The sequence below is a fragment of the Xylocopa sonorina genome, chromosome 10 (assembly GCF_050948175.1).
Source record: "Xylocopa sonorina isolate GNS202 chromosome 10, iyXylSono1_principal, whole genome shotgun sequence".
Classification (NCBI taxonomy): Eukaryota; Metazoa; Arthropoda; class Insecta; order Hymenoptera; family Apidae; genus Xylocopa; species Xylocopa sonorina.
The window spans coordinates 8,462,476-8,474,333 of record NC_135202.1 but is presented as its reverse complement, the minus strand read 5'-3'; the positions used below and the strand labels follow the sequence as shown (position 1 = coordinate 8,474,333).

General features: G+C 41.4%; 1 protein-coding gene across 1 annotated transcript; it reads right to left on the bottom strand.

Annotated features, from left to right (window-relative positions):
• Window positions 1-1,488: 1,488 nt before the first annotated feature.
• Tau (microtubule-associated protein tau) lies at window positions 1,489-10,556 on the bottom strand. The gene is made up of 9 exons (XM_076903671.1): window positions 10,479-10,556; window positions 6,506-9,389; window positions 6,230-6,276; window positions 5,735-5,909; window positions 5,079-5,287; window positions 4,709-4,894; window positions 3,929-3,973; window positions 2,922-3,089; window positions 1,489-1,653 (listed from the first exon to the last, which is right to left on the bottom strand). The coding sequence occupies exons 1-9, from the start codon at window positions 10,539-10,541 to the stop codon at window positions 1,573-1,575; spliced, it is 3,858 nt and encodes a 1,285-aa protein (XP_076759786.1). The 5' UTR covers window positions 10,542-10,556; the 3' UTR covers window positions 1,489-1,572.
• Between the last annotated feature and the right edge of the window lie 1,302 nt (window positions 10,557-11,858).

Genomic DNA, 11,858 nt, shown 5'->3' with positions numbered 1-11,858 from the left:
CATCTATGAATTTACGTATTACTTATTCGCGTAACAGCGACTCTCTCTCTCTCTCTCTTGCTCTCTCTCTCTCTTTTTATATTATCACAACTAATTTTATAAGTCGCGTCGTTTCACGCGGACAGAGATTTTTAATTCTCGCAAAGTGTCGCTAGAATTTGAGCTTTTATAATATATATATATATATTAATTTCCATCGATCAACTTTCAATAACTCATGAACGCCTCTATTGCCGTTTTCTGCACTTTTTATTCCATCATTCCAAGTGAAATACATTGTGACCGCATTTACATATATTTATGTGTACGTCGGGCACGGGAACGCACCATAAAAATGCTAGCGTCAGAATCGAAATAATTAGATTAAGTGAGTGGTTCTATATAAGTTAATATTAATGTTACATTTAAAAAGTGTTTATTATAATCAACTCGTCGTATTACTCTCGTCTCGCTACTGTAGCACATTCAAAGCGTTGGTTAGTATAGTCGTTGGTTATTTACACTATAACTTGAAAAGTGACAGACAGTTACTTCTCGTTTTAGTTCTCTCTCTCTCTCATAGGTTTAACAAAAGTACACCTACTCTCGGGCCCATATGAATCGAAATTGCCGATCGAATGTGAACAGTGATTTTTAACCGACATTTATGCACATCCGCGCGTAATCCTCTATTCGCCATATTGGAGTGAGACCGTGTTCTAGGTTTATGGTGACCGCGAGAAATGATGGTTCGCTCGTTCGCAACTTAAGCGTATCACGTAACCGCATCCCGTGTTCAGATCGGTCAAAAATGCCTTTGGAAATGTTCAAGCCTTAAACCAGACTTTTCATCCTAACACACTTATACAAACGATACGCAAACGATTCCTCCACTAATGCAACGCATCTTCACCGCCCTGCATCGTAATTCGCTAATCACTGTTACGTTAAAGAAAGCTTCGCACCTTTCCTCAAAATGTCTCCCCATCGACTCTGAACGTTTGCGACAAGCATTTATAAAAATCGAGGGGATCAGGTGTTCACACAGTTAGTAAGAAGCTGCCTCGACGAACGAGGACAATCACCATCGCGCGAGGAGTAAGAACCAGACGCGAACGCGGTCCCTTTAAATCGAAGAAAAAGAAAGTGCCGCGCGAAACTATTCAAAGTGCTCCGTGGATAAACGCGACCAATAAGATTCGTCGTTTCATCGGTGAGGTTAGACGCGAACAGGTGATCGATCGGTCGACGACGCGCGATGAGAGAGCGCGCCCTCTCGCTGCTCTCCTCCCGTTCTCTCCCTTATGGCACGTAGAAAATCTCTCGTTCGCTCGAGGGCGAGAAACGATCGCTGCGTCGCGATCGAGCCGATCTGTGGCTGTGCCTGCGCGATTCTAATCGATTCGAAAAGCGAAGAACCGAGGCGCTGGCGCTGAAATCAACGTAGAACGGTTTGCTAGCACCCGGTTTGGTGAACGGGTCGACAACGCCAACGCGATTATATGTGATCTGTTTGGGGAGGGAGTGGTACGGATGATTCGATCAGACGCAGATGACAGGGAAATCGGGCATGGCGGTCGAGTTTTTCGTGATCTAGCATTCCTGGTTGAGGTTCTCGTCCGATGTGGGTAGACCGTTCTTGCCAGCGGTGACCGTGCCTGGGGGCACAGGGCTCTGCGGGCACAACACACGGGATTAAGGTGGCCCATTAACCCTCGCGTTTTAGAACCTTCTTGGGTTGAGTCGTCTAACAGGTTTCGTGCCCCAATTTTTCAAAAATTTCATGTTTAGATTGCGTTTATGTTGTACGAGAATTTTGAATTTAGGTTTCGTGCCCCAATTTTTCAACAATTTCATGTTTAGATTGCCTTTATGTTGCAGGAGAATTTCGAATTGCTCGAAAGGAAGTCAGCGTTGGGCGCATCCACCCCACGCGACACGGAACGTGTTAACTGTAGCATCTGGGTTTATTGGCAAACACATTTCTTGCCTGAGAAATCTTTCGAATTATTTGTTAGATTGTGGAATTAATTGCGAGGGTGTTCTTTTGGAACTTGTTCTTACCAGCAGATGTTACAGTTGAACGACTCACCCTGTATAGTCTGGGTCACGTTAAACCTTTGAAGCATGAGAGGCTTTACTCTTTGCAGAAACCGATGAGTTTATAATATAGTTGTTTTGCGAATAAGTTATGCTTCCTTTTATGGAATGCCAGATATTCTGAGTAAAATAATTGTTGTTAAATGGCACGGTTATAATTTTTTGGATTTTATATCGTTCACCTTTTATTTCATTACAGCGTGCTAAAGTGATCGTGCTATAAATTGAATAGTTATTATAAGTAAATTTATGTATCTAACACGCTAAATACTCTCTTCGATGTAATAAAGCTTTTATATTCGTTACAGTAAGAAATGATTGTGTAAATGATTATAAAAGCAATCGAAAGTGTGCTTCAAAGGATTAAGCAACCACTAACTTTATACATTTTAATATAAATGCTAAAATACTTTTTTATCGATCTTATATTATAGTTTTTAAGAGTAAAGAGACACCATTTTTGTCGTATAAAGTGTTATGCACTCGTTGAGATTGGAATTAACATTTTTCTTCAAAATCATTTCTCAATGTATTATGTAATTATATCTCGCAAATAAAAAAATGTTGGACGTAAAAACCCGTACGAAGAAATAGGTGATATGTCAATAACTTTTTGTCGTAAAGAAGAGAATTATAAATATATATTTGCAAAAGCATGCAATGCGTGTTCTCAAGCTTTTCTCGTGAAGAATGGTGCGTATGTACTTGAAAAACCAAGTTGTTGTAAAAGGCGAATAGCGAGAATTCTTTGAAAAAAACTTTTTCAACTAATTTTACGATATTCTCGATTAACCGTGAGATAATTAGATAATATATTCCGAGATTTTTAATAGAAAACATACCAGTGATCCGCTGAGACTGCCGCTAAGACTTTCCACGTTCGAACCGGTCTGTCGAAGGTAGTCCTTGTCGTTGAAGATCTTTTTATCGCCACCGCCTGGCTTATGCTTCACGTTATCCAAGGAACCGATTTTACTTTCAGCTTTGATATCAATCTTTTGTGTTTGGATCTGAAAATTCACCAACACGTTCGCATTACACTCTGTCCGTGTAATAAACAGTTGTAAATGACAGGATTGACCAGAGGTTCTTAAACTTATTTGGCTTATCACTCTTTAAAGAAAGATATTCAACGTTCCTTAGAGATCTACTTTTTTTTAAAGTGAATAAATAGAAAAATGCAAATGACTTCTTGTATTGTTTCAGCACCCTCTCGAGGATGCTATCATTCGCTTTAAGAGCCTCTGGGATAATTAATACAGATCTTTTCTTAATATTTATTGTGATTATTATTATTGTAATTTGTTGGATTCAGTACTCTGTCGATGATTCGTTAGTAAAATAAGAAATACTTGTGAAACAGAGAGAAAGAGAGAAAGATAGAGAGCCTTACTGATTCGTGTAATCTCTTCTTAAATTGGAAAAATCCGTAATCTCATTCAAGCCGTTTCGCATCGTGCTTTCTATACTAGACGATTCGACTCTGGCAACGAACATTTACATGTACTAATTATATATAGATATTTGAAAAACATGCAGAACGTGCGTTGATCTCGCTAGACTTGACTTTACTTACTGTAAGAAACGAATAATCGATTATTGGTTAACTCACAATATTAGATAAATACGCAAAAGCGGCGAGGATATTAGTTCGAACGTGAACGACAAACAAATTTGTTAACCGAATCAATTAGTTACTCCCTTAACGATTATTCTGACTCGCAATCCAAATTATACGGTAGCTTTCGTTCTAATATCGAGGTGGTCGCTATAATATCGAAGTGGGTACTTAATCTATGTAGGGAGAGAATAACTATACAAGGTATAGTGGAATCGTTGGCATACTTACTTCGTTATTGGTATCCTGTGGCGTCTTGGGTGGTGTCGCCAATGACTGAATACCAACAGACAATAATGGCTTATTAATAATGACAGGTGACAGTACATGCGTCAACGAAGGACAGTCATACGGATCAGGAAGTCTATATTAAAAATACACATGCAGAGTTTCGAACAGAATTCAAATCGGATACCTATGTATACTTTTTTCTGTTTGGTCGTTTTCATTGGTATGCGAACTACGAATATCTGCATTTTGTCGCTATTATAATACTGATAGGTATATATTGGAACGAGAAGCAAGCATTTAGTTAGAAATATTATTTGTTACTACGATAACGAACACTGCGAACGTGGAGCGACGTCAAGCGAAAATGTAACGAATGGCTGATATCGAAGTTTGGGAAGCACGTTTAAATTAGCAAATGGGTATGTTTTTATAATTTAGCAGCTTCTTTTGAAATGAATTTATGGCAATACATTCCAAGGGGTACACAGAGAAATGAACGAGCCACTCGTTTGATGAGAAAAATAAATTTTACCCTTACATCGCGCGTGATTGGTTCAGCCTTTGCTCTACTTTAAATAGTCTTCGCAAATTCTGTCTAGCTATGCGTAAAATAAATTGCAAAAATAAAAATGTAAAGCTACTAGTCTACTTATAAAATGAATATTCGTAAAATAATCGTCAAACAGAGATTAGATAGCGGGTGTGAAATTTGCCTACGCTTTTCGAAGCACTCTCTCAACCTGCGATGAAAACGAATACATTTAACGATTAATTTCTTACTTTTACACTACCACCGCCGGGAATGTGCTTAGCATTGTCTTTAGAGCCAACTTTTGGCTTCGCTTTGTCCTTGAAGTCCAGCTTCACCGTCTCTATCTTTTTATCGCCGCCACCCGGCTTGTAAGTCGCGTTTTCCAGTGATCCGACTTTCGGTTTTGCATTCCACTGAAGCTTCACCTGAGCGATCTGCAAGAAATTTTCGAAAATTAAATCTAACTCACAGCTTACATAAAAAATTTTACGAGAAGCGAGTGAGTTTGCGCAATACAAGTTTCTGTAGACAAAGATTGAAGGTACGAGATAAAAAAAAAAGAAATACACGTTTCAAGACACCACGTGATTAATAATCGTGTTTTGATCGAAACTCAACCTTTTTGTCGCCACCACTTGGCGTGTATTTCTCGTTTTTCGCTGCGATCTTCGGCTGCGCTTTGCTGAAGTCGAGCTTCCTGTTCTCTATTTTAACCTTCCCGCCTCCTGGTTTGTAGCTCGCGTTCTCCAGCGAGCCGATTTTCGATCGGACAGTTTTCAGATTCGGTGATGGCGCTGATCCCACTTGGACTTTGTTCATAGGCAACTCTGCACGGTTCAATAAATACCATAAACACACGCATTCTCGATGAAACGTGTCCAATTCTTTGCTCTACCGTTCCAATCGCAAAATTACTGTCTCATTGCAATTTAATGTTAGCCACCTCTGTGCAGGGATGTCAAAGTCGCGTATCAACTCTAGTCGTTTCTAGCGTAGTACAATGAAACAGATTGCTAATTGCGATAGGACGTAGTTGAGGAGAATTAAATAATAGGGAATAGTCGGTGCAATAACGACTCGAGAGTTGGCGCGGTTAGGCCAGAGAATATTATTCCAATAAGAAAGATTGAGGTGCGTGTGCGTCAATCGACTGTAATCGCGTCTGTTAACTATAGCAGAGGGGATATTTACGTATTCTCTATATCTTTTTATATAAAATGAAACCGTTTGATAGACGTTATTTGTCCGTGAAGGCTGGCTAAGGTGATACTTACTTTTCTTTTCTTGGCCGACTGTTGACGAAGGGGTTTCTGGAGTTCGTGGCAATGATTTGACGGACTTACTTGGCGATTTTACGGGTGATCCAGCTGTCGATCTTTTGTCGGCTTCTATCGCTTTAGAGGGTGATTTCTTTGTTGCTAGATCCGCAACTCCGTTTGTGGTTGGTTCCTGGGGAAATTGTTACGTTGCTTCACTGGTCTTCGTGGATCGATAATTTATAAATTAGAACGCACGTGTACATGTATATATGTTATCATTGAATTGAAAGTGCGACCATAATGTGAATAAAAACAGAATAAGTAAAACTGCTTTTTCATGTCTCACGTATAATGTCTCGCGATATAAGTTCCAACGTGTAAGAGCTTCTATACAAATGCATGAATGAAATCGATATTTCAATTTTTCACCCAATTTTATCGCGTAGATTCAACTCATTTTCAAACTGTATCAATTGCTCGATGCCATTTCGTGTAAATGAGAATACTTACCGCGTTGGATTGAACCGTTTCGTTCGTTACGCCGCCATTTTGAATCTCTGTGAACGCAAAGAAACAGACGTGATACCACAAAGTTTCGAACGAATACTCGAAGCATATTATCGTAACAATTGTGAAGCAAAATCTCAGAGATGTTCCAACTCAAACAATTTCTATGAAAATCATAGCAAAAAATAAAAATGTCACGTCGAATCTATTTTATATGCATCGCAAACATTCGCTACCATCATTCTCTCCCCAGAATTCGTATTAAACGTGAATAAAAACCTGGTGTCACTGGTGACTTCTTTCCCAACTTTTCATCCTGTTTCACAGGTGTTTGCGCGCGTTGGCCTTTAGGTGTAGCCGATCTCAGAGCCTTCGAGATGGCCGCTGACTTTTCATCGCTTTTCTGCTGGTCAGTCAAGTTTTTGCCATCGTCAGTCACCTTGTCTTCTTCTTCTAATTTCTCTTCTTCCACAGGTGACTTCGGTGATTTCGGTGAAACAGCCAAACGAGGACTTTCAGACGGTGTGGACTTCAACGACCTCGGTTGGCCATCGTCGAAGCCAGCCACGCCATCGTCGGAAGGCTCTGGAGGAGACAATACCGTCTCAGGAACTTTCCCCTGGCTCTCCACAGACACTGCAGACTTCTTCGTCTCGCTTGCTTCTTTCTCAGAAGCAACCATGCTCCCAGGAAGATCCACTTTGTTCGTTTCCAAAGAATCTCGCGTAAGTTCATCAACGTGGGAGTCTTTCGAGATCTTCTGCACCTTTGGTTCGTCAGCTGTCGCTTCAGAAGACTTCGCGGGCAGATCTTTTGATTCTTTCTCGTCTCGAGAACCATCGAGATCCAACGATGCTTCCTTGCTCGACTTCTCCGAAGTTTTCGACGACTCATTCGTTTCCGTTTGACTCTGACTCTGATTCGTCCCCAACGGTGTGCTCACGCACGACTTATCGGATCCCTCCATCGCCTCGATCGATGAGTCTATGTCCGATTTGCTATCCGACACTGGCACGGATTTAACCTCTCGCTTCTCTTCATCTCGCTTCGTTTCTTCTTCTGTCTGCTTCACTTCCGTTGGTGTACCTTCGAGCGATTTACTCGGAGGCGTGGACGGTTTCTTCGACTCTTGCTCGCTTTCTTCTTTCGTTGGTGCGAGGTTGTCTAATTGTTTCGAAGGTTCAGACGTTGGCTCTGGTTTCTGATTCGAGTTCACTTCCAATGGTGGACTCGGCTTGGCTGGAGTTTCAGCTGCTTTCGACTCGTCCTTACTTTGTTCTGGATGTTTCTCAGTTGAGGGGGTAGTGCGAGATTGACCCGCAGATTTGGATGGAATTTGCAGCTGTTGACTGGTACCATCGCTCAGAGTTGTCGTTGGTATGGTCACAGTTGTTTTTACTGGAGATATCGACGACATATCTAATTCGTGACCATTTCGTTTCGCACTTTCTGGTCGTGCAAGTTCCTCAGGAAGGGCTGACACGCTTGTACGATCTAGTGTTTCGATTTTCTTCTCTGCAATGGCTGAGACAGTCGGAGCCACGGTGCTTATCATTGTTTCCTTACTCGAGTCCTTCTTCTCAGTCGCAATTTCGTCTTTGGCTAACGGTTTTGCTGGTTCTTCCAATTGAGCACCGACTTTGGTCATTTCCTGTTTGTCTAATGGTTCTTTACGTGTCTCCTCAGCGGATTTCGTTGACGCTAATCTATTGTCACTTTCCATTACGTTGATGTCGTTGGATTTCTTCGAATCGAGATCTGAAGTAACTTCGCTAACTTTGCTATCGGTCTTTTCCACAGCGATGTCAGGTTTCTTTTCGATCTTTCCATTTATCGTTGCAGTTCCTGGCCTTTTCGATTCAGTGTCTTCTTTTGTTGATAATTTAGGTTCGACTAGTTCATCTTGTTTCTTTGTAGCAGTGTCAGGCCTTTTTGTGGACTCAGCACTGCCATTTGTCGATGATTTTCGTTCGATCGAATCGTCCTTCGTAGCAGTGTCTGGCCTTTTTGTAGAATCAGCACTGCCATTTTTCGACGATTTTGATTCGATCGAATCGTCCTTCGTAGCAGTGTCTGGCCTTTTCGTGGAGTCAGCGCTGCCATTTTTCGACGATTTTGATTCGATCGAGTCGTCTTGCTTTGTACCAGTGTCTGGCCTTTCCGTGGAGTCAGCGTTGCCATTTTTGGACAATTTCGGGTCGATCGAGTCGCCTTGCTTCGTACCAGAGTCTGACCTTTTTATCGACTCAGCGCTATCTTTTCTCAACGATTTAGATTCCACCGAGTCATCTCGTTTGGTAGCAGTGTCTGGCCTTCGTATCGATTCGACGGGTTCGCTCTTCGCCAATTTGCACTCGATCGGATCGTCACGCTTCGTAGCTGTGTCCGGTCTTTTCATCGACTCGACGCTCTCCCTTCTGGACAATTTCGAGTCGATCAGGTCCTCTTGTTTCCTGGCGTCTCCGTTCAAACGTGGCGACTTCCCGTCCATCACGACGTCATCGTCGTCGTCGTTCTCCGCGATCTCCCGCACCTTCTCCTTCGAGACAGCGTTCTCCAACTGCTGCACGCCCTTCGCGCCCTCGACGTGCGCCATTTTCTCGCTTATTACACGCGGTGCTGCTGGCTTCCTGTCGTCCCTCTTCGCTGGTGAACTCTGCTGCGATACGTTCAACAATGACTCATTTCGTTGAAAGTGTCTCTGTAGGACCTCTTGCGAACGCGCAAGAATATCAGGATGGCGTCCCTGTTGAGGCGCAGCCTGCTGCTGCTGCTGTTGAGGTTGCTGAGGTCGTTGCAGAATCCCTTGAAATCGTTGAAAATTCCCAGATTGCGGCGGTCTGGGCCCTTGCTGCGGACCAGGTCGTTGCACTGTTGATTGGGGGAACCGAGGGTTCAAAACGATCGGCGGATGTTGACCCTGCGGCGATGGCTTCTGAGGATAGGGACCACCTGGCGGTCTTGGAGGTCCGTACGGTCTGAGCTGCACGAATTGCCCAGAATTGGCCACTCCAACTGGAGAACGATTTTCGAAACGGATCGGTAGTTGCCCTCTTGGCCTTGGCTGTCCTATCGGACCATTATTTACAGGATACCGCGGTAATCCAGGTGGACCTTGCGGTCTCGCCCGAAAGACAGGTTGTAACTGCGGGTTTGGTTTTACCTGTGAAATAAGAGTTTTACTCGAGGAAATTCGCGAGGGACGCGAAGGATGCGACGACTCTGAAGTAATTCGGTAATGGCGATTTTTGTAAGATTTTGTGATGTTTGTTGGGAAGATTCTTCCTTGTTTTAGTGTGTTTTCGTTATACTTGCTTTTAAATCTACGACTTTAAGGCATTTGTCTTTTAATAGCGGTAGTTTTTCTAATTTTTTTTTTTATACTGAAACCGATTACTCTTAACGTTCAATCTTCTATAATCCTATTCTTTCATCCCTGATAATTTCCCCTAAGTACATTTGCATCAGATTTCAATCAGCTCGGAAAGTAGTGCCGGGCAGAAAGTTTAATGTGGTTGCGATTGACCCTGAATCCATCGATCAGTCTGCACAAAACGGCGATGCTCGAAAGATTCGTATTTTCCGTGCCTGCCACCGTTCGACTTTCTCTACTTGTTATGGGATTAAACCACGAATGACTATAGGTGTACCGTCGACATCTATCGCGATCCAGCCAGTCGTTTTAGGCTGGCGTGACCCGAAGCAGTAGCTCCTCTTTAGAACACACTGTTTATACTCGTTTCTTCGTGAAATTGATCAGCGAAAACATTCGGCAAGCTTGTTGAAACTGTTCGTACGGGCTTACTACAAGGCGAGGGATCCGTTGAACGACGCCAACTTGAAAGTTCCTCGCTTTTTTAGAAATACTCCTGACAAATCTTTTCGTGTCATTATATATTTTTCTACCAGAAGTATTGGCGCGAAGGGTTGTTTGTAAGATTTATTAATTGGTTATCATGTTTCTGTGTACCAGTGGGATGATTAAAATGTATGACTATTTTTTAGATAATTAAATAAGTTAGAAATAGACGTTGCGCGCACACATGTGAATACATATATGTATAGATCATCTGGATAAGTATCTAGAAGATTTTCATACAATTAATTCTTCTAAATCTGCGACTAATTACTGATCTAATTCGTTTAATCTAACTGTAAATTTGTGCACAATTGTTTAATTGAAATTTTCAATGAGATTCGTCGACGAGAGTACCGCGACGGTGTTTAACGGTTTCATAAAATTGTAGCTTACCGCAATTGGCTCGCGGTTAGACGAAGATTCGGCCGCGTCGCTTCGAGCCTGTTGCGAATCCATTTTCAATTCGTTTACACGTAATTAGAGTTTACGTTGATTGGCCGATCTCGTCACCTCTGACGAGACGTCTCTCCCCATAAACCTGTCGTGAGTCAACTGGAGCCATTGCATCAAAGAGATCGTGAGTGCTGATACATACTTTCGAGCGGTGTACGTTATGTTTTATGAATCACATTGAGAATGAAAGACGTTACTCTTGATGCGTGAATCATCGTACCAGATTGCGAGTGACGTCGCGAGAAGCTTGTTGAATGAAACCATTATTAATGAGCTACAATGTTTCAGCAGTTTTCGTAATTAAGCTAAGTTCGTCCGACAATTTCCCCAAATCTACGGGAATTAAACTCATTTTTCTGATTGTTAATTCTGATATAACTCAAATTTTAACTCTTCTACAAAAACGTTACTGAATTTCATTAATTTTGACTTGAAAATGTTCATTTAAATATTGCACACGTACGTACAAGTATTTGTATTGGCAAAAATTGTTCACTTTAATTCGGACGCATTCGTAATGTACGTATTCATGCATGTGCAGTTGTTGTTTCTACTTGTTTCGATATACATATATGTATCTACATGCTAAGGGGGTGCGTGCGACTGTTTGTACTCTTCAATTAGAAATTACCGCGAGTTTTACGTGACCAAAAATGTATTTCTTGCCGAGTATCGTGACTACGGTGTTCGAGTTAGCGTCATCTCACATTAGGTGTGTTTTATTAGTGCGACTACTTTATTGTCGTGAATTTTACAGTGCTGGAGTACAAATAGCTTCCACTTTTCTCGCTTCCTGTTCGTGGCTTCTGATAACGAAGGAACTGAATACTTATAGCAGCGTATTTTCTTCTGTATAGCCATGTATAAAGTGATATTATACAAATAACGTTTAACAACATTGAAACAAAAATATCTTCGAAACTAATTATTTACATATTTTATTACAAATAATTGGATTTCAATGAATAGTGAAATTAATTAAATTTAAAAAATTCATAGCTCTATTTAGAGAGATACCAATGGCCACAAAATGGCCACAAAAAAGGTCATTAATTAATAAAAAACCTGAATGATAATCAAGTATATCAAGACAGAACGATTAATTAGAGAACAGCGGGCAAACGAAGAACAGAAAGGGATGCGAAAGTTCCAGGGGTTGCAAATGTAGAACGCGCTTAACCATTCTAATTGTAGACCTGAAAAGGATCATATTTCCACGTATAATGGTAGAAATGGTTGACCTTGGTAAATACGTGTCTGTAAATATCACGAAATCATGACGGCTTCGTGTAAAATACTCATAATTGAAGTAACGTGGAT

Coding starts and splice junctions, on each gene's coding strand:
- Tau (XM_076903671.1), bottom strand. CDS start 10,541: ATGGATTCGCAACAGGCTCGAAGCGACGCGGCCGAATCTTCGTCTAAC. Junction 5,288..5,734: donor AGTCGGCCAAGAAAAGAAAA/GTAAGTATCACC, acceptor TGAACCGTGCAG/AGTTGCCTATGAACAAAGTC. Junction 3,974..4,708: donor CCGGCGGTGGTAGTGTAAAA/GTAAGAAATTAA, acceptor GTTGGTATTCAG/TCATTGGCGACACCACCCAA.